Source organism: Corythoichthys intestinalis, chromosome 10 (assembly GCF_030265065.1).
Source record: "Corythoichthys intestinalis isolate RoL2023-P3 chromosome 10, ASM3026506v1, whole genome shotgun sequence".
Lineage (NCBI taxonomy): Eukaryota > Metazoa > Chordata > Actinopteri > Syngnathiformes > Syngnathidae > Corythoichthys > Corythoichthys intestinalis.
The window spans coordinates 8840526-8864512 of NC_080404.1; the positions used below are offsets into that span (position 1 = coordinate 8840526).

At 38.0% G+C, this 23987-nt stretch overlaps 1 protein-coding gene across 3 annotated transcripts in view; it reads left to right on the plus strand.

Annotated features, from left to right (window-relative positions):
- Positions 1–200: 200 nt before the first annotated feature.
- Positions 201–23987, plus strand: part of mcph1 (microcephalin 1) — a 111797-nt gene continuing 88010 nt past the window's right edge. The window contains exons 1-9 of one of the 3 annotated variants that reach the window (XM_057848758.1): positions 205–325; positions 522–601; positions 9281–9343; positions 9431–9522; positions 18829–18947; positions 19021–19102; positions 23161–23272; positions 23362–23493; positions 23588–23701. In XM_057848758.1, coding sequence (XP_057704741.1) covers positions 9301–9343; positions 9431–9522; positions 18829–18947; positions 19021–19102; positions 23161–23272; positions 23362–23493; positions 23588–23701 — 694 coding nt within the window. In that variant the 5' untranslated portion in view covers positions 205–325; positions 522–601; positions 9281–9300. Of the gene's footprint in view, positions 421–521; positions 602–9280; positions 9344–9430; positions 9523–18828; positions 18948–19020; positions 19103–23160; positions 23273–23361; positions 23494–23587; positions 23702–23987 lie in introns of all 3 variants that reach the window. The other 2 variants (XM_057848759.1, XM_057848757.1) reach the window with 2 other exon arrangements.

Genomic DNA, 23987 nt, shown 5'->3' on the forward strand with positions numbered 1-23987 from the left:
TATATTCGAATGCAGCATCCATTTCTTCGTCATTCATTTTTGCTTCAACGCTTTGCAGAAGTGACGTAAGAGCAAAAGAGCAATCGATAAAATATGTTCTCTTAATTTTGAAAACGTTTATTTTACACGTCAAAAACTAAATTCTGCTCACTCTATTCGGTTTTTATCATTTTTTCTTTATTGTGATCATAAAGTGACGTAAGCAACTCTCCGCCAATCAACCGATCCTATCCCACAATGCTTAGCGCTACAAACTACGGGCGCGAAAGGTTGGACGTTTTGTCAAGAGAGGGCGATTTAAAATCCATCTTTATTACCGGTAAAAGTAAGTACCCCACACTCGTTGAGTAAGTTAACCTATTTATGCGACGTAGCAAACTAATAATGCTAGACAAATGATTAAAATGTCGATTCATGATGGTAAGCGTTGAACTCAAAGCATGTCGAATGTTTGTTCCTCATTGTTTCCATCTGTGGATATCAGTATTGAAGTAAAACTGCAAGTCATTTCACTTTTTTAGGTCAGGGGATGTCGTCATTTTAGTCAGTTATTGGCCGGTGAAGCCCTTAAATCGCTGATGTGATTCGGGATTCCATACAGGTGAACCTCAATTTTTTTTTAGTTTTCAATTGTTTCATATGCTTGGAGTTATACATATGAGGTCCACATCATGTTTCTGCCACGGTCTCACAATCGCACACATAGCCTTTAGAAGTCGAAATAAAACATAAATTAATCCCTATTTTTATTTCGAAGTACACGCAGCTCAGCAGTGCAAGAGAACAGGAAGTAATAGGGTTTGTGCTTTCAGTTTCAGTACACTAAAAGTATGGAGACTAGAGATTTTTTTTTTAATAGGAATATTGCTTAAATCTTTTAATTAGAACATGCGAAAGTATAATTTTAAGGCAGTTTTAACTTTATTATATAAGGTAATTTTCTAAAGTCGTCAAACACACCCTGTCCTGTTTGATGGCGAGGTAGTGTCAAATGTTTGTTCATAGGGCTGCAGCTATCAATTATTTAAGTAATTGATTAATCTTTCAAATAGTTCAAATAATCGAGTAATCTGATTAGGAACATTTAATGGGTTGCGGAATAAATCTTAGAGATGTAAAGCAAAAGCTTGGTGAATTGCACTTTCAAAAGAGCATTAAATGAGAATACAAAATAAAATTCCCGAGTTTTTTTTTTTTTAAACTATGCAGGATTGCACTTTTATTTCACAACAGCAATAAATGCATTTTAAAATAAAATACCTCAGCTAAGCCTCAAACTGTATTGAAATTAATAATAATAATGATTAGCTTGAATGCTATGAAATGCTATTTTTTTTATTTACAATATGCTTAACAAATCATTCAAATACATATTCCCTCAAAAAAAAAAAAAAAAAAAAAAAAAAAAAGCAAAAACTTACAACCTTATGTTGGTCTCAGCAGGGAGCAGATAGATCCAGCCATGTTAGATGACTTATGTCATATTGACTGTTTCCATTAGAGGGCAGTTTATCCACCCAAATAAAACTAAATGCAAACACCTTCAAAATGAACCGTTACAACCAGGTTTGGGCATCGAGGATCGATGGGACCCTGTTCTAACACTCCGATGCTTCCGGAACCGTTTGAATTTTTAAATTTCGATTCCATGTTTCGATGCCCTGACCGCCGAGCGGGAAAGAATTGTTGCCGAAAACGACGAAGAAGAAGCCACAAGAAGTGCGTGTTTGTGCATTGCAACTTGAGTACAATCATGGACACGGTGCGGCGGCGCTCAAAAGTTTGGCTGAACTTTACAACAAAAAAAAAGACCAGTCAGTTCAGTGCAACATTTGCAACACAACTATATCATGCAAAGTTGGTGGCACGACCAATATGTTTAAACACCTCCGGCTTCAAGGAATACAAGTGCAGAGTAGCATAGTCAGAACCAGGTAAGTAAAACAATAAATTACCTCTCTCTTCTGCTTTTCCCACGATCCGTCCCTGGATTAAGCAGTAGATGATAGATGGACGGAATAGTACGAGAATATGTCGTATTATTACATTGGCTATGGTCGATATCACAATTATACAGAACTAGATGTGAAATGACACTCGCCGGTGTTAGTACATGTACTAGTATAGCGGACTAGATGCGAAATGACAGACTCGCTGGCGTTAGTAAATAGCCGCCATCTTAAAGCAGTAGACGCCTCCGTTAAAATCAACGGTATTAAAAAATCTTCAAATTATAATCAATAGAAAAATTTATACTAATGCTTCGTCGTAGCACCCAGTATTATTCCATCGGGCTAATGTAGCTTTATTAAGCAGCTGCTTACTTTACATAGCGCGTTGCCGCCTCCGTTAAAATCAACAGTATTAAAGGCATTTTTTTTTTTTTTTTTAGAATCTGATGTAGCTTATTTAGAAAGAAGCAGCCATATGAAGCATTCGATTACTGTTTTAATGAACTCGTAGCAGTGAAAACTAGGGCTGTCAAACGATTAGAATTTTTAATCGAGTTAATCACAGCTTAAAAATGAATTAATCGTAATTAATCACAATTCAAACCACCGTATATGCCATATTTTTCTGTAAATTATTGTTGGAATGGAAAGAAGACACAAGACGGATATATACATACAACATACTGTACATAGGTACTGTATTTGTTTATTAATTATTAACATTCTGTTAAAGTGATCCACGGATAGAAAGACTTGTAGTTCTTAAAAGATAAATGTTATAGTTACAAGTTATAGTAATTTTATATTAAAACCCCTCTTCATGTTTTCGTTTTAATAAAATTTGTAAAATTTTCAATCAAAAGTAGATTTAATATAATGATTATAAGAATGAAAATAACAATAATAAGAATAGTGATCAAAGTCTGAGTAAGTTGCCGGTTCAAGCCAATTCACTTTGCATTGTTGTTTATTTGTGTGAGACTAGGGCCTCACTACTACAGACTGAAGTGCTTTTCTTTTTGTGAACATTATTTTTTTTGAGAGAGAGATAGGAATATTATTTTTGTTGTGCTATCACTAAATGATACTTATGTTTGTTGTGAAGGAGTTGCCGAAGCTTATGCCAATAAACTGCGCGGTCCAAAGAACGCCTGTGTCCACTCGCCTTTATAACATATATCTCTGTACATTTCTTACCCAAAATACAACAAGAGACACATAATTTCCACTAAAAGAAAGAAAACTTACAGAAATATGCGTGGAGCACAAATAGCACAATGTAACAGCATAAACGTCTCACAACTACCAATAGACGTAGAAGGAATAACATTAGTATGGAACGGCGCTGCTCCCAAGCGACCGGTGGCATTCTCTTCACTCTTAATGTCCATAAATGGCGTCATTGTAACCTGTTTGAGGCAATGCGTGAGCGGGTCATTCAGTGCATGCGTTAATTGTGTCAAATGTTTTAACGTGATTGATTAAAAAATTAATTAGCGCCCGTTAACGCGATAATTTTGACAGCTCTAGTGAAAACATAGCATCACATCACATAGCATCCTAGCCAGACGCTTTCATCTCTTCTTCTCCGCATTATATTTACACACACCTACAGCGCCACTCACTGGTCTAACTGGTATTGTCACAACATAAACATTCCATGTGTCTGCAAACACAACAGAATCGGTTTTACAAATTAGGAAACCTTATTATTTTGCTTCATCTACATCAAATTATAATCAATAGAAGAATTTATACTAATGCTTTGTCGTAGCTCCCAGCTAAGGTACATGCATGGCAAAAGTATATGAGTAAATGTTTTCTCCGTGAGCTTTTGAAAAATAAAAATCTTTGTGAAAGTGCACTCCTGTGGATAGAAACACACTTCACATTCAAGTTCAAAGTCTGATATTTATGTACAATTTAAAAATAGCCCTGTGAGAAGTTCATATAATTCATGAATTTCATATTAATTGTACAAATAAATAATAATAATAAAAATAAAAAAATAATAACAATACATTTTAAATTCCTAATTTTTTTTTTTTTTTTTTTTTTTAGAATTTAAGACAATAATATAAACTAATACATTTTTAAACTATGATTTTTTTACCCTACCTTTTTTTTTAAAAAAAACATTTTTTAATACCCTGGCTCTTAAAAGAATCAAGAACCGTTTGGTACCAGAATCGAAACATTTAATCGGAACCGGAATCATTCAATTTTAAACGATGCCCAACCCTAATTACTAGAGCTGGGAATCTTTGGGCACCTAACGATTCGATTACGATTCAGAGGCTCCGATTCGATTTTAAAACGATTATTGATGCACCCCACTCCTTTTATTTTTTTTATTTCATTTTTTTATTTTTAAAATTTTTTTTTTTATTTGTTTTGTACATTAGTTCCAAAATTGTTCAAAAATCCTCTCAGGCTAAACCAAACTACTATTTCAGTATCAAGTTAACATATAGCAGTGAACAAATATACAAAAATAACAGTAAATAAAAAACTCCAGTCCCCATTCTATATCAGCAGCTTTAAACTACTTTCAATTAATTTAATGTTGTGAATCAACCGTTAAAGTTGTTAAAATTGCTCCTGTTATTCCATAATTTCTCTTTTGTCTACTTTCAACATGTGAAAGTTTTAAAACTATTTTAAAGATAGATTCAAGTCAATATTTTACCGATTTATGAGTATTTTAGATAAAAAGTTAATTAGGTTCGCTTGGAAGGTTCGCGACAACAGCCTTGCAGGGAAGTGTACTGCTTTAAGATGGCGGCCGTTACTAACGCCCGCATCTAGTATTTTGTAGATGTGCTGGTAACGATACCGAAGCTATATTGCATCTAGTCCTATATAAATGATATCTACCGTAACATAATGTGGCTTGTAGCAGCTTTTCGGCAGCAGTCAGGTACGTTGTTGTTGTTGTTTTTTTTTTTATCTCGTGGCATGAGTTGAGCTAGAGCCGTGAGTTGAGCATTGGCATTACCCGAGGGGCCGGGTAATGAGAAGCATGATGTTTAGCTACTCTCGCTCCGTCCCTAATTGCGTACCGAAGACTGCGCGGCGCGCTGAGTGTGTCGTACTTCTGCTTTACTTGGCATATTTCAATAATCGGAATTTGGATGTTTGTGAATCGTTCTCGAATCTTCCACGGCCGAATCGCGAATAATCTAAGAATCGGAAATTTTGCACACCTCTACTAATTACAACACCACTAATTAAACAAATCCTCGAAGCAGTTTTTTTTCTAATCAAATTTGTCGAGTCGATTAAACAAGTTTTTTTTCTAATCAAATTACTCGAGTTAATCGAATAAGTACTATTTGTTTATGTAATGAGAATGATATAAGGGTGCACCGATCACAATTTTTTGACTGATCACAGATTTTTGAAAAGCCAAACTCGCTCATCTTGATTTTTGCTGATTCCTATTTTATCATAAAAAACAGCACGCACCTTTAATCTTCCAATTAGTTCTGCAGCTATCGATTATATAAGTAATCGATTAATCCATCAACTAGTTAGTTCGAATAATCGAGTCATTGGATTAGGTACATTTAATGCGTTTCAGAATAAATTTTAGGAGATTTAAAACAAAGACTTGCTAAGACAGCACTTTCAAAAGAGCATTAAATGTGAATACAAAATAAAATTTCCTAGTGTTTTTTCGAACGATGCAGAATTACTTTCATTTCACAAAAGTAATAAATGCATTTAAAAATAAATTAAACTACCTGATTTTAACCTCAAACGGTAAAAAAAAAAGAAAGAGTATCAAAGTACAACAAAAGAACAATTGGTTAACCTGCAAAGCTAAAGTCCGCGAGCTTAAATGCTATAAAATTCTAATTTTTGGGTTTTTTTTTTTTTTTTTTTTTTTTTTGCAATGTTCTTAGCAAATCGTTCAAACACGTATTCTCACAAAAAAACTATGAAATATACCTCTAAACTAAATTACAAATGCATAAACAATCCTTTCAAGCCAGCTTGAAACCTTATGTTGTTCGTAACAGGGAGCATCTGGATCCAGCCATGTTAGATGAGTTACAGTGATCGCTTGCTATATTGCGCTGCCCTCAGTCCATCGTGGATTTTTTTTTTTCAATTAAAAAAAAAACAACAACAGTATTTTATTTAAAAATGTTAAGATGTATGCATGTATACTAGAGGTACAAAAATGATTAATCGACAGCTAATCAATTAGCAAATTGACAACTATTTTGATGTTGTTAAGATGTTATTTAAGATGTTAAAATGTTAAGATGTATGCATGTATACTAGAGGTACAAAAATGATTAATCGACAGCTAATCAATTAGCAAATTGACAACTATTTTGATAAACAATTGATCGTTTAGGACCTTCACCTTAAATTTGTCTAAATTCTTGAAATTATAACATATACATTAACTTCTAAGTTGTAAATATTACCAGATTTCCTCATTACACTTTTGTTAAGTCAAAGTCTGACATGAACAAAAATTCACATTTTTGCCAATTTTTGGAATTCTTCCTGTCTAAACTAGTTTCTTAATAAGGCTGCAACAATTAATCGATTAAATCGAATAATAAATAACAAATTGTATAATTGATATTGATACAGTTGTAGACTACGGTTAAGTCAGGAAGCTGTAATAAAATATTATTTTTGAAAGAAAGTTATCCCTTTTATCTTATTCCTTCCAACATGCCTAAACAACTTCAAGGTAGATTGTGAAGATAATTCAAAATTTATCCGATTAATCGTTTAATTAATCGTCAGCTTAATCGATTATTAAAATGATCGTTAGTTGCCGCCCTAATCTATGCATCTACAAATCATTGTTTTCTTTCATATATATATATCATCTATATCATAATTATTACCTTTGGAATGCTTAAAAAACATTTATTTAAATATACATATACATGTTTTTTTTTTTTTTTTAATGGCACTTTGGGGATGAAAGGGAAAAAAACATGTCTTATGTATCTCTTTCCAATGCTGTTAAATCTGAATAAATACATTGAACACACCCCAACAAAAAAGTTTTTAAAATTTAAATAAGCGCTGCCTCTACTTAGCGGAGTTTCGATTATCACGAGATTAACCGCGAAAAACGAGGTATCATTGTAATTCATATTGACTATTGCCACTAGAGGGCAGTGTATCCACCCAAATGAATAAAACTGCATGCGAACACTTACAACACAAACCATTACTACACCACTTTAATTAAATTTTAAATTAAATTTTAAACTAATCCTTGTAGCAGCAAAATTTGATTCGAAGCTTTTTTCTTAATGAATTGCTTGAGTTAATCGATTAATCGTTGCAGAGCTAATTCCAATCAGTCATGTTTTATTGTAAAATGTTAAACCTTACCTATGAAACAATAATATTTTTAAACTGCACATGCAGTGGTTTTCTAAGATCAAGTGAAATGTTAAAAACTTTTTTTCCTATACTACTAAATTCTTTCTTTACCAAGAAATGGAGTATTATTTTGATTGATGAAGAAAATCACGAAGATTGAGACTACTTCAATAGGGAAGTTTAGCACTACGCTATATTCACAATATATTGCAAACATTTTCTGGGTTTTACTTGCGAGATTCATCATGCCATCTCGATGTGTAGTGATGAATTGCTCACACGAAAGCTCAAGAGACTATCAGTGGCCTACAAAAACCTTTTTCTGCAAGGATTTGGACATCTTTTGAGAGAGTCAAGTGGAAGAACTTCTCCCCGGGTTCTCGATCGCTTTTTTTATTTTCAACATTTAAGCTGACATCTGACAGTTCGTCTATTCATCTGAATTTGATACATTTATTACCCGATCTATATAATTACTTGTCAGTTTTTTGCAATTACTGATAATTATATCACAGATTAACTGGAGGAATAAAGGTTCAGAGAGAAATGCTAGACATAGGCTTACCACTCTTTCTTTCATGATGTGTCGAGCCGGCAACACTTTATTTGACAGCGGTGTTATATGACTGTCGTAAGACCGTCAAAATTATGATATTACACTGGCATGGGCATTAATGAATGCTTATGACAGATGTCAATAAATGTCATCCTGCAAATTTTGTTACTAACTCCGTTCATGTCCAGCTCTAATCTTTTACATCCATTCAAGAGTGATCATTTGCCGGATGACGCTAAATGATATCTCTCATAAGCATTCATTAATGCTCATGTCATATTTATGACAAATAAAGTATTTCTGGTTTATATTTTTTTAAGTAAATATCCTATAATACAGTGACAATAGCTGCGAGTTACGTATAGTCCGGTGTGCCTTATCTTTGAACAAAGGCCGTTTTCGTGTCAATTTGGTGGGTGGCAGCTTATAGTTAGGTGCGCCTTATAGTCCAAAAATTACGGTAATTGTAAATAATCTTTCCTGGGAGCCCTTACATCACGAAAAAGTGATCCTGAATGGCTACTTTTGCCAGAAATATCACTATTGCTGGTGCTGCTATGGATAAAGTCCGCTATGTATTCCGACGTCTTCTGTAAATGACATCACACTTCTGGTTTTGGGAAGGCAGTATTGACTGAATACTAAAGAACTAGAAGAAGAAAAAAAAGCGCAAAATTCCTCTCACAGTTAAGCGTTAGAAATGACATCGTCGTTTCGACGAACTCATCTATAGTTTAAATTTGTCAAATTACACAAAAATCCGACAAACTCTTTATCTGCCCTTCAATAACGTAGCTTTTTAAAAACTGGTATTGTGCTTGTTATAAAGTACTCTTAGGAAAGACATGGCAAGATTGATATTGGCTGAGAGTTGTTTAGATAGTCCTTAGCCTTCACTTTCGGTGGTATGAAAAAGTAACTGAACCTTTAGAACTTCTCACATTTCTGAATAAAATCACCATCAAAATTTTTTTGAAAGATTACTGGAGAAAAGTAGCAGAATTAACACTGTTTCTATGCGAGGGCGGGTCTGTAATGTCCCACTTCCGCTTTACGATGCGACGTCAAGGTCTAAAAATAGCATTCGTGCAGTACGCTATTGCTCTTTAAGTCTACTTACTGCAGAGGGTTATTTTTCTCCCTTCTGTCATTGTTTGCATGCTATCCTCATTAAAATATGAAAACCTATAAATGTTTGGGTGGTTTTAGTTAAAGCACACACTCTCTCTACATCTGTGTGATTTTGACAAAGATCAGATCACATTTGATAGTAACTTTATGCAGAAATGTGAGAAATTCCAAAAAGTTCAAATATTTTTTCATACCACTGTAACTCATTATAGTTTACTCAGGTGAAAGAAAACGGTTAAAAAAAAAAACATGTTCGGTAATTGTTTTTGTCAAGGGGAGTCTTGAAGGCTGAAGATGGCAGTAATAGCCAAAAGCAACAGCAGCACAGTTCTTCAAGGTAATGCATCATCAGCACTATGCTAAGAAATGCACAATGTGGAAGCTCATTCCTCATGTTTGTATCCTGAATAAATGTCTTTTCTAGATGTCAATGCCTATGTGGATGTGTGGCTATCTGACAGGAGAGCCAACTGTTCACCATCTTTGATACAACAACTATTACAAATGGGCGCTCAGGTAAGCTAATATTCAAATAACAAGAAATCTTCTTAAATTTTAAAAAGCCAAAATTGCAAATAAACTTATTTTTTTCTTGGTAATGTTTTCTATTAAAGCATATTTATCATATTCGTCCCAAGATCGTTTGTCATGAAATCGTTGTCATTAACCAAAAGTCATCATTGAATTTTTTTGGGGGGGTTTGCAGAAAATCGCCAAGATTTCCTAGAATGCTTGTACTGACAAAAAAAACCTTGCGTGTTTCAAATAAGCTACAATTGATCTCGTTTTTACCATTCTTTATCCGTAAGAGTAAAGATCGACCGATAGACCCTACCCACCGACGTCACAAAATCACGTGCTCGCTGTATGGTTCGGCCCCCTTGTCCGTCATTTTGTGTCTGTATTATCAATGGTCTCAATTGATCGAGCAATTTATAATGCATTTCATGGAAGACCCGGTGCTTTCGGATGCCGTAAACTCACTTGATGCGTTGCATAAAAGGCGTTATGTGGAAAAGCTTCAGTTTATCCATTCGCCAGATCCATATTTGATGCCTAAATCGATGTTTTTCGACCCGCTGTCTCCGCCGTGTTTGCCCGACATCTGCTAGCTAGCCTGATATGTACAACTATCTTGTCCACACAAAATCAGCCTATTCTCACGAAAGTTTGAAAAACTTTAAGAGCTTGGAGGCTTATAAATACTTCGTTGCTGGTTGGGTGAAACAGGTCCTCGTCCACGAAAATTCGGCAGGAATCTATCTTGTGCTTGGAAAGGTGAGTTACGAAATTTTCAATTCAAAATCTTTTGTTATTGCTAACATCATTGCATCACTCTGGAGCACGGTAACGAGACTTGCTAGCAAAACGGCCTGTCAGCTAAAGCGCTTGACAGCGTGGGAACTCCACTTCTTGCCCGATAGACACTGAATAACTCGGCGTGGCCCATTTTGCATTAAAATGCCGCCGAAAAAAGTCCCGTCAATGGATGAAATTGAGGAGATCAAGCAGTCTCTCAACTTCATAACGGAGGAACTCAGTGCTGTTCGGCAACAGCAGAAAACTATTATGGATTTGGTCGGGGAAGTAATGCAGCTGAGAATACAGAATGCTGAGAAAGACAACCGTATTCAACATCTGGAAAGCCGTGTCGCGGACCTTGAACAGCACACCAGAATGAATGACGTTATTGTGACTGGTCTTAAAATCAAACCGAGGTCGTACGCGCGGGCGGCGGCAGCGGAGAGCGCAGGGGGAGAGCCCGCTGAGCTAGATAATAGCTCCACGGAGAAACAGGTGGCTGAATTCCTATGGTCCAAAGGGATCGAACTGGACCACAATAACATCGAGGCCTGCCACCCTCTGCCCAGGAGAAAAGATGGTGAGAAGCCAGCTGTACTACTTCGGTTCACAAACAGAAAATACAAAATCGCCCTATTGAATCAAGGAAGAAAGCTGAAGGGAACGGATGTCTTCGTCAATGAGCACCTAACCAAACATAACTCGGATATAGCCTGGAAAGCGCGACAACTTAAAAAACAGAGGAAAATACAAAATACGTGGACTTCAAGTTGCAAAGTATATATAAAATTGAACGGGACCCCCGAAGAAGCAAGAGTAATCTGCATACGAAATATCACTGAACTGGAGAAATATTCATAAACGTCAACGGATTGCAGTGTCAACATAGGATGGAGCGGATCAAGACTGGACTGGATACGGAGGTAGCAAACGTAACACAACCATGACTTCACAATTGGCTAGAACTTATTATGGATCGGGGGATAGGAACCAACTAACACAGATAATACGCAACAGCGGGGAACAGAAACTGAAAAGTTTTGAGTACATTGACCACCACAATTTGGATTTAGAACAGGACATAGATCCGGACAGTAATTTTTTCTCTTCCATTGACAAAAACTGCTGCTATTATACAGATGAACAATATAACAAGGTCATTAAACATATGGGAAAGTTATCAATTATTCATTTCAACAGTAGAAGCTTGTATGCAAATTTCAAGAAAATTAAGGACTATTTGAATACTTTTACAGAACATTTCGATATTATTGCAATTTCAGAAACATGGATTAATACTGAAAAAGGAACAGACTTTCAAATGGAGGGATATGAATTCATATATAAAAACAGAAAAAACAAAGGTGGTGGAGGAGTGGCTATATACATTGATGAAGCATTAGACTTCAAAGTTATTGAACAAATGACAACTGTGGTGGATAATGCTCTTGAATGCTTATCTATTGAAATATGTAAGAATTCTAGAAATATTATTGTTAGCTGTATATACAGGACACCAGACTCAAATATTGCTGCTTTCAGTGAATGGATGGAAAGGATGTTTTCAAATATAGGTAGCAAAATGGTTTTTATATGTGCAGATTGGAACATTGATCTCTTAAATTCTAATAGTCACAAAGCTACAACTGACTTTATTGAAACAATGTACAGCATGAGTTTTTTCCCAAGAATCACTAGGCCAAGTAGAATTACATCTACATCTGCTACGCTAATTGACAATATTTTCACAAACAATATTGATGATAAAGCAATTAGTGGATTATTGATAAATGATATAAGTGATCATCTCCCGGTCTTTACAATAAGCAATATAAAACTTGGAAGGAAAAAAGAGGAAAAAACAGAACGCAGACGAGTGAAGACGGAGGAAGCCTTAAATTCGTTGAGAAATGAATTGATGGATCAAAACTGGGAAAACATATATAACGGCAACAATGTTAACCAAGCATATAATGAATTTCTAGAAATATTTATGCTATTATATGACAAACATTGCCCAATTAAGGAACACAATAAAAAACATGCCTATGGTAATTGCCCATGGATGTCAACGGGATTAAAAAATGCATGTAAAAAGAAGAATTATCTTTATAGAGATTTCATTAGAGAGAGGACTATAGAGTCTGAACAGAAATACAAGAAATATAAAAATAAGTTGACTAATATTATGAGAGCTACTAAAAGAGATTATTATGCACGGATATTAGAGGATAACAAACATAATATGAAAGGAACATGGAAGATACTAAAACATATCATAGGGAATAGTAATATCTACAACAGTCTGCCGAAATATTTTATTGATGAGGATGTAGAAAAGTACAACATGGATGAAGTTGCCAAAAAAATGAATAATTTTTTTGTTAATGTGGGTCCTAAACTAGCAGAAAATATACCTGATACCGGAAATTATGAAGAATATTTATCTGAAAGAAATCCTTGTTCTCTTTTTCTCAAACCTGTGACAGAGCAGGAACTAGTGGACATTGTTTTAAAATGTAAGAATAAATCTTCTACAGACTATAATGACATTGATATGTCATTAGTGAAAAAGACGATTGAGGCCATCTCAAAACCATTAACATACATATGTAATTTGTCGTTTCAGACTGGTAAGTTTCCAAATAAAATGAAGATAGCCAAGGTAATACCAATATTCAAAACTGGGAACAAGCATTCATTTACAAATTATAGACCTATATCTCTATTACCTCAATTTTCAAAAATATTTGAAAAACTTTTCAACAATAGACTAGACTCATTCCTAGAAAAACACAACATCCTTGCTGAAAATCAGTATGGGTTTAGGTCAAGCAGGTCTACAACTCTGGCAATAATAGAAGCAATAGAATCAATAACAAATGCTATAGACCACAAGAAATATGCTGCTGGAGTATTTATAGACCTGAAGAAGGCATTTGATACAATTAATCATGAGATATTATTTAATAAACTCCAACGATATGGCATTAGAGGAATAGTGCTTGAATGGGTAAAAAGTTATTTTAGGGGGAGGCAGCAGTTTGTCAAATTAGGTAATAATTCCTCATCATGTTTGGATGTTGTGTGTGGTGTCCCACAGGGGTCAGTATTGGGCCCCAAATTCTTTCTTTTGTATATAAATGATATGTGCAAGGTTTCCACGCTACTGCAGTTTGTGTTATTTGCTGATGACACAAATATTTTTCACTCAGGGGATAACATATTACAATTGCAGGGGGAAATAACAACAGAAATGAACAAATTAAAAATATGGTTTAGTAATAATAAATTATCATTAAATTTAGAGAAGACGAAACTAATATTATTTGGGAACTTTAAAAACGATGCACAGTTGAAGATAATAGTAGATGGGATAGAAATTGAGAGAGTACATGAAATAAGGTTTTTGGGGGTAATTATTGATGAAAAACTTAACTGGAAACAACATATCAAACACATACAGGGCAAAATTTCGCGGAATATTGCAATAATAAATAAAGCAAAGTGGGTATTAGATTCCAAATCACTCCACACTCTATATGGCTCACTAGTCTCTCCTTACTTGCAATACAGTGCCGAAGTGTGGGGCAATAATTATAAAACTTCGCTATATTCAGTAAATGTACTGCAGAAAAGGGCATTACGGATCATACACAAAGCTGGTTATCAGGATCATACAAACACACTATTTCATAAGTCAAAATTGCTCAAGCTTTCAGATATCGTACAATACCAAACAGCACAAATAATGTTCAAAGCTGTAAGAAATTTATTACCTCAGAATATTCAGCAGTTGTTTACAAACTACGAAACAAGTTACAATTTACGGGGATCTAGGGACTTCAAAGAACCCAGATTTCGGACGACAAGGAAAAGTTTTTGCATATCAGTATGTGGGGTGAGACTACTGAAGAAATTTCATGTGGACTTAAAACAATGTATAAATATTGGACAATTTAAGAAACTGTATAAAGATATGATTTTCAAGAAATATAAGGATGATGGAAATATGGATAATAACTAGGGTGTTGTGGTTATTGGGATATGGGACAGTGCTGTCATTTATTCATGTTTTCTGGGCTTTTTTGTGTGTATAGGTCATATGCAGGGTTATATGGTGAGATTGTATATGTGTTAAACAAGAATGTATATATTTAAATGTAAGGAATGGAACTGATATGTCAGGACTTAAGGACAAGGGGTGGGAGTAAATAAGTTTTTACTTCTTCTCACTCCTTTTCGAATACTCATATTTTGTTTTTTTGTTTTTTTTTCATTATTGTCACCGATTATCGGTACCTATGTATTAAGTATTCGAAATAAACGTGTTCAATCAATCAATCAATCCACTGTCAAGTCTAATGTATTTCATGTCGTTTGTCAATGGAGTTAGGGCTTTTAATGTTTATATGGTTTAGCGATAGCACTCTCACTACATACATACGTGTATGTTGTCGGCGATTAGCCTAGCAATGATCTTAATTGTGGTTGTCAGCCCAAAACCCTCTAAATATATATTAAATGCATCTTACCAGATATAAAATGACTACTACATAATCTGTGGTAATCGTTGGGAGCCCAGTTTTCTCGTCGAATTGCAGCAGCCCATCTCGCTCTCTTCTCTCCGGGTCTCTCGGAATCCGGTAGAACTTCAAGTCTCTCCGTCTTCTCCGTCTATCTTCTCTGTTATTGCAACCGACCGCCACACACCACCTTCACCATTTTGATTATTAATGTTAACGATCAGAAAAACACGTCGTAAATAGGAAGAATGTACGTAGCCGTAACAGGTAAACATAATGTGTTGACGGACAATTGGGCGGCACCAGTCAGGAGGAAGGAGTTGTGACGTCACGTGGGTAGGGTCTATAGGGGTTTTTCAGGACCAATACCGATCAGTGGCACCTCCAGAAAATTTTCATAGGCCCAAGACTTAAAATCTTGGGGTAGCACACCAAAACTAAAAGCCATAATTTCAGGTTTTCTTGATATTATTGCAGTAAAAAGGTCAGGGGAAAACTATCAGAAAGACCTAAGGACACGGCTACCGATATACTTTGGTGTATTGTGTAATATTTGATGTTACTAATGATTTAATGTGCATAGTCCATAATCCATAGTCCTGGCTGTGCATTTGGGATGAAATGCATAACTGTTGCTACAACAATCTAACGATATACTGGCAAGCGGGGTGGCCAGTGGGGTGGCCAAAAAATTTATAAGGGGGGCCGCGCCCACCCCTGGCCACCCCCTGGTGGCGCCACTGATAGCGATTATTATTAGTTAGCAGTGTTGTTAATAATGCTGTTACTAACGGTGTTATTTTTGTCAGAAGTGAGTAATCTAATTTTTCCATCTTTGCAACACTGTTACCGTTACTAGGCTCGCGTTACTGTTTCTAAGGATGTGAAAGCTCGCGTTACTACAATTTGGGTGAATGACGCGGGAGACACAGAGAGCAGAGCAGGAGGGGGAGGAGGGAAAGGGATTGTGACACCGTTCCAAACTCAATGCTCGGTGGCTCAAAGCGTTAGCATAGCATTCGCGTTCTCACTAGCATCAGTATTTAGTGTGGCGACCGTCATCTTAAACTCTGGGGCAACGTTTTTTTTTTTTTTTTTTTTTTTTTTTACATACGATTTGTGGCATTTAGTTATAATAATAATATATAAATATATATATAATTATAATAATGGACTGTTTTACTGTTCAGTGTGCATTATCATCACCAAGTGGGCGTTGTCCTTGTACAGTGGGGCAAATAAATATTTAGTCAACCACCAATTGTGCAAGTTCTCCTACTTGAAAAGATTAGCGAGGCCTGTAATTGTCAACATCGGTAAACCTCAACCTTGAGAGACAGAATGTGTGTGTGCTGGGGGGGGGCAGAAAATCACATTGTTTGATTTTTAAAGAATTTATTTCTAAATTAGAGTGGAAAATAAGTATTTGGTCACCGACAAACCAGCAAGATTTCTGGCTGTCAAAGAGGTCTAACTTCTTCTAACGAGGTCTAACGAGGCTCCACTCGTTACCTGTATTAATGGCACCTGTTTTAACTCATTATCGGTATAAAAGACACCTGTCCACAACCTCAGTCAATCACACTCCAAACTCCACCATGGCCAAGATCAAAGAACTGTCGAAGAACGCCAAAGACAAAATTGTAGACCCTGGGAAGACTGAATCTGCAATAGGTAAAACGCTTGGTGTAAAGAAATCAACTGTGGGAGCAATTATTAGAAAATGGAAGACATACAAGACCACTGATAGTCTCCCTTCGATCTGGGGCTCCATGCAAGATCTCACCCCGTGGCGTCAAAATAATAACAAGAACGGGGAGCAAAAATCCCAGAACCACACGGGGGGACCTAGTGAATGACCTACAGAGAGCTGGGACCACAGTAACAAAGGCTACTATCAGTAACACTATGAGCCGCCAGGGACTCAAATCCTGCACGGCCAGACGTGTCCCCCTGCTGAAGCCAGTACGCGTCCAGGCCCGTCTGCGGTTTGCTAGATAGCATTTGGCTGATCCAGAAGAGGACTGGGAGAATGTTTTATGGTCAGATGAAACCAAAATAGAACTTTTTGCTAGAAACACAGGTGTTTGGAGGGGAAAGAATACTGAATTATATCCGAAGAACACCATACCCACTGTGAAGCATGGGGGTGGAAACATCATGCTTTGGGGCTGTTTTTCTGCAACGGGGCCAGGACGACTGATCTGTGTAAAGGAAAGAATGAATGGGGCCATGTATCGAGAGCTTTTGAGTGAAAATCTCCTTCCATCAGCAAGGACATTGAAGATGAGACGTTGCTGGGTCTTTCAGCATGACAATGATCCCAAACACACAGCCAGGCCAACAAAGGAGTTGCTTGGTAAGAAGCATTTCAAGGTCCTGGAGTGGCCTAGCCAGTCTCCAGATCTCAACTCCATAGAAAATCTGTGGAGGGAGTTGAAAGTCCGTGTTGCCCAATGACAGCCCCAAAACATCACTGCTCTAGAGGAGATCTGCATGGAGGAACGGGCCAAAACACCAGCAACAGTGTGAAAAGCTTGTGAAGAGTTACAGAAAACGTTTGACCTCCGTTATTGCCAACAAAGGGTACATAACAAAGTATTGAGATGAACTTTTGGTATTGACCAAATACTTATTTTCCACCATGATTTGCAGATAAATTCTTTAAAAATCAAACAATGTGATTTTTTGGCTTTTTTTTTTTTTTTCCCCACATTCTGTCTCTCATGGTTGAGGTTTACCCATGTTGACAATTACAGGCCTCTCTATTATTTTCAAGTGGGAGAACTTGCACAATTAGTGGTTGACTAAATACTTATTTGCCCCACTGTAGATGCTACAATATAATAATTTGTTTTTTATTACCCAAAATGGTAAACTTTTTTTGGATGACCTATCCATAAACCTTGTGTGATTTAAAAAAAAATTATTATTATATTTTTTTCAATCAAAAGAGCTAGAGCAAAGATGGAAGAGGTAAGCGATTCAGAGCCTCACCTGCATATTGAAAAATACATTTACGTGTATATATATATATATATATATATATATATATATATATATGTTAGGGGTGTGACGGTACACACAAGTCACGGTTCAGTATGTACCTTTGTTCGGGGGTTACGGTTTGGTGCGGTCTCAGTACAACAGGAAAAACAAAGACTTTTAGTTTTAAGTTAAGGTTTGTATACCATTAGACTCTTATATAGGTGAAATTTTTTTTAAAAATTCAAAAAGGGTGACCTATGTTTTTTTGGGAATGAAAAAGTTCAATTCAATCAGATATTTTAAACATATTTGGTATGAAAGACGTTATCGAATGGATCATGTAATAACGTGTTGAACATTAAAAGTAACGTCAGTTTCTTTGCCGAGTAACTAATTCCGCTTATGTTGAGGTAACTGAGTTACTAACTTAATTACTTTTTGGGAGAAGTCATTTGTAACTGTAACTAATTGCTTTTTAAAATTAAGATTAACAACACTGGTAGTTAAAGGGGGCGATTTTTGGAGCTGATATTCATTTGCAGTAAAAATGTAAAAATTGGCGCAATAAATTTGAATAATGCAAACACTGAACTTCATTGAAATGCCTAAAACATATTATTGAATCACACAAATGGAAAATAATAGCTCCAGAAGTGTCTGAGGCACAATACAAGTATAACTCCATTTCCCAATACAATTTAACCAATTCGAGGATGGGGTGAATATTAGTGCAGGAGAGAAAGGGGTGGCTGCATCTGTGCCAAAATATCCCAGTTTTAAATTTTTTCATATGGGCCGGTCGAATTAAAACAAAAGGCCGATACGATATACGTCAAATTTCCAAATATCAGCCCAACCGATGATCGGTTTGTCTGTAGTTAACTGCATTAATGCTATTAATTTGAGGTTTTTAAAAAATCTAATTAATTCCCCCAAAGTGCTTCAAAAGGGGAACAACCAGTGAGTTTCCTCACAAGTAATTTTAATAAAATTTTATTGATTACAGGTATCAAAAAGATTTAATAAGCGAGTCACGCATGTTGTTTTTCACAACGGTCATCCTGCCACGTGGAAGCGAGCGAAAACGAGTAAGGTGAAGCTCGTTTCTGTAGTGTGGGTTTGGAGGTATGTATACATTGCAATGAATTGTGATATTTTCATTATTGTATGAATTTTAATGTTGCTTAATAATGTTCAGATGTTATGACGATGGTGTGCTGGTGGACGAAGAGTTGTATCCTGCCTTGAACGATGAAAGCAGTCCGTTTTTTAACAGGAAAGTAAGTAACTTGGGACAAATACTGTTTTTAAATATTACACCTCACATGAAGCATAATATTTCTCCACCAGGTCGGTCACCATTGTTGTTGATGACGCAATGCACTCTGCGTGGTAACGTAATGGGCGGTGCTGCCGTGCTTCCGCAGTGTCTCTCTTTAGCTACGTGAACATGTCATTGGTTCTGCCCTTCCAATTTGAACCCGAGTGGAAATATGAGCAGGACGTACTGTTGATATTTTCCAAAACGAGCAGCAAAAGCAATTAAATGAGGGTCTCCAGCGGGATTCAAACCCGAGTTTCCTGTGCGACAGACGAGTGCGTAGACCACAGGACTATACTTCTACATAGTGTCAGAGTCATGATTTTCCTTTTAAAGCAATCCCATCCCACATGCGTTGTCTGTGCAGTAAAACCTGAAAGCATTATGGTCCGTGAATGTGGAAGCAAACGGAGAACAATAACATAGGGTAACAAAACAAAAACAAAAGGGTTTATTCAACACACAAAAAGGGTCTGTGACAGTAAGTCGGGATCGATAAAAGAAAACAATAAAAAAAAAAGAAGAAGAAGAAAAATATAAAAAGAGGGAAAACCGCGTTGAGAGGCAGATGAATGTAAAAACCAAGGCAAATATGCAACTCTCAAGGAAGGGGTCAAGAAGACAAACTGTCAAATGGCAGCAAGTCAATATCTCGGCAAGCCGCCTAGGATCGATTTAAAGACACTACTGATGAGCTGGAATTGGATGCAGGTACGACATTGGGAACTCATCCCACAGTTCTGTAAATAAAATAATCTGACCAGCAGCAGTGTGACAAAATCATGCAATTCATCATACTAGCTTTGCTAGTACATCCATCCATCCATACATACATCCATCTATCCATCCATTATCTTCCGCTTGCTCCGGGGTCGGGTCGCGGGGGCATCGGCTTTAACAGGGAAGCCCAGACTTCCCTCTCCCCAGCCACTTCAACCAGCTCCTCCCATGGACCCCCTCCCGAACTCCTCCCATGTCCGAGTTTTTGCCTCTGCGACCGCCGTAGCTGCAGTCCGCTTGGCCAGCCGGTACCTGTCAGCTGTCTCCGGAGTCCCACAGGCCAAAAAGGCCTGATAGGCCTCCTTCTTCAGCTTGATGGCATCCCCTACCGCTGGTGTCCACCAACGGGTTCGGGGATTGCCGCCACGACAGGCACCAACCACCTTACGGCCATAGCTCCGATCGGCCGCCTCAACAATGGAGGTGCGGAACATGGCCCACTTGGACTCTATGTCCCCTACCTCCCCCGAGACAAGGGAGAAGTTCTGCCGGAGGTGGGTGTTGAAAGTCTTTCTGACAGGGGATTCTGCCAGACGTTCCCAGCAGACCCTCACAATACGTTTGGGCCTGCCAGGTCTGTCCAGCATCTTCCCCCGCGATCAGAGCCAACACACCACCAGGTGGTGATCAGTTGACAGCTCCGCCCCTCTCATCACCAGAGTGTCCAAAACATGTGGCCGCAAGTCCGATGACACGATTACAAAATCGATCATCGAACTGCGGCCTAGGGTGTCCTGGTGCCAAGTGCGCATATGGACACCCTTATGTTTGAACATGGTGTTTGTTATGGACAAACCGTGACTAGCACAGAAGTCCAATAACAGAACACCACTCGGGTTCTGATCGGGGGGGCCGTTCCTCCCAATCACGCCCCTCCAGGTCTCACTGTCATTACCCACGTGAGCGTTGAAGTCCCCCAGGAGAACGAGGGAGTCCCCAGAGGGGGTGCTCTCCAGCACACCCTCCAAGGACTTAAAAAAGGGTGGGTACTCTGAGCTGCTGTTCGGTGCATAAGCACAAACAACAGTCAGAACCCATCCCCCCACCCGAAGGTGGAGGGAAGCTACCCTCTCGTCTACCGGGGTGAACCCCAACGTACAGGCGCCAAGCCGGGGGGGGCAATAAGAATGCCCACACCTGCTCTGCGCCTCTCACCATGGGCAACTCCAGAGTGGAAGGGAGTCCAACCCCTCTCGAGAGGATTGGTACCAGAACCCAAGCTGTGTGTGGAGAAGAGTCCGACTATATCTAGTCGGAACTTCTCTGCCTCACACACCAGCTCGGGCTCCTTCCCTGCCAGAGAGATGACATTCCATGTCCCCAGAGTTAGCTTCTGCAGCTGGGGATTGGACCGCCAAGGCCCCCGCCTTTGGCTGCCGCCCGACTCACTATGCACCCGACCCCTTTGGCCCCTCCCACAGGTGGTGAACCCACGTTGCCTTTTCAGGCTGTGCCTGGCCAGGCCACATGGGGACAGGCCCGGCCACCAGACGCTTGCCCTCGAGCCCCACCTCCAGGCCTGGCTCCAGAGGGGGGCCAAGGTAACCCGCGTCCGGGCAAGGGAACCTTGAGTTCATTTATCTTTTTCATCGTAAGGAGTCTTTTTGATCCGTGCTTTGTCTGGCCCCTCACCTAGGACCTTTTTGCCATGGGCGACCCTACCAGGGGCCCAAAGCCCCAGATAACATAGCTCCTAGGATCATTGGGACACGCAAACCCCTCCACCACGATAAGGTGATGACTCACGGAAAGGAGGTCAAAACGTACTGAATATTATAGATTTTTAAATCAATGGTAATAATATGTGTGGTTCTAACAACATATTTTAGTAAAAGAGAGCAGTTGTGGCTTATTAGAGCGGGCTTGACAAGTCATAAAAAAATAAAATTGTGGGGGAATAAGCCTGAGAATGCTCGGTTATCTCTCTGTGCACCAAATGAGCAATATTTCAAGATTGCTTACACGGCCTAGGGTCGGAGCAAACTGTCTGTATGGCTAGATTCAGATTGCAGGTCTTAATGCACGAATCCGATTTTTTTCGTGTTTTCCGACTCAAGTGAGGCATTAATTTGACGGTCAGAACGGGACAAGTTGCATAGTCGTGAACCATTTCAAATCCGATCCGGGTCACTTTCGTATGCGGTTGAAATCTGATATGGGCCACATTTTTTCAGAATGTGGCGGCAGTCTGAACTGTCAAGTCTCCCAAATCGGAATTCATGCAGCAGTCATGTCAGCAAAGAGCGAGAGCAGCAGGCAGGATGGCAGCGATAGCTGTGCATTAGCGTTAGCGCCTAGCTTGAGCTCTGCTTTTACGCAGGACGCAGGCTTGACCACAGTCATAAAAAAATAAAATTAAGAAAAGGATGAGCTTGATAATGCTCGCTTTTCTTTCTGTGCGCGAAATGAGCAACATTTCAATATTGCTTACATGGCTGAGTCGGGGCAAGCTGACGCACACACATAAGGCTTATGTGCTTGCGGCATGCATTGTATCAATCCATATAAACTGTGAATATAAGACTAAATGGGGATTAATAATGTCTGTTATTTGTGTCCTTTTTGGAAATCAAAATATGATCACCCTGGAATACATACAGCCAGCATGTGTAGTTATTTGTTTTAATGCTTCTGCGCATGTAGGTCAGTTTGCTTAGCGAATTAGTGCGCATGCGTAATACTTGAACAGGCTCAGTGGACAAAGGCAGTCGGAGCGGGCACGCCAAAAAAAAAAAAAAAAAAAAAAAAAAAAAAAAAAAGATATGACAAAAAATCAGAATTGTGCATTAGGACCTGAAGTATGAACCTATCCTTAGGCAGCTGAAAAAATCAAGCGGCTTATCATTGTGATGGGGGTCTAATCATTTTAAGTGATGTCTTAATTGATTTGGCTTCCTGCTGTCCGCTGCAAACATTTTTAGATGCAGTAAATAGACTGGTCTTTCCTCGTTTCCCACTGTATTAAAAGTCAAAGCCAAACGCGATATCAGCTTCGTCATATTTCCTCGTCTAAGCTCTTCGTATCGCCATTGCACTTTGCTGTGTGCTCTTGTTTGGTTAAAAATACTGCACACACTCTGAAAATGAGCGCGTCACTGCCACCTACTGAGTGGATGTGCAATTACACGTTATTCTAGTACAGCAAAAAAGTATGTTCCCCGAGTTAGACCACCACTTTACAGACGTTCAACTGTTATTGGTTTCATTTTTTTATTTTTATTTTTTTTTTTTTTGCAGCATCGTTGCATGCTGCCTAAAGACATTCCAGAGAGGACGCCAAAAAATGACAGACGCATGAAAAAAAAGTTTGACGAACTGATGAAGGCAATGGCTCCCAAGCAAACATTTGGTAAAAATATAAAAAAGGCATCACATATTTTTAGGACCTTTGGCACATGCATGAATATAATTTATCTCAAAAATGTTTCTCTTCCACAGTCAGAGATGATTCGCCTTTCTTTATTGACGAAGATGGTAATGTTGCGTATAGCTCGCCGTTTAAAGTATCAGAATATATGGCGGAGCGCTTGAAACAAATGAAAGAAGAAAATGAAAATATCTCACCCACAGGTAAATCATGTGACATGGCCTATTACATTAGCATTTTAAAATATTTCACTGACTCCGTACCAGACGATCACCTTTGTCCCGTTCAATTTTTCAGCCTCACAAATGTCTTCATCAGGAGAAAAGCCGTCAAATTTTTCACCCTCACAAACGTCTGCATCGGGAGAAAAGCCGTCACTGGGAAACTCACCAACTGTCTTCAGTTTTTTTGGTAGGCCAACAAAGAACTGGAAATACATTGATTTAGTTCAGATTTTGTATTGTCATCTTTGTATATGCAATATTTGTTTGTAGTGTTATAATGGCTTTATTTTCTCTGGTGGCTAAATTCATTATCCTTTTGTCTAATTTCAATTTGCTTTGTCACAGAGGGTGGGTGACATGCAATCTGTTAAGAGCAGTGGTGGATGAAGTAATCACTTTTTTTTTTTTTTTTTTTTTTAATTAAAAGTAGATACACGGGCAAAAAATTAATTCGGTAAAAGTACACGTATCTA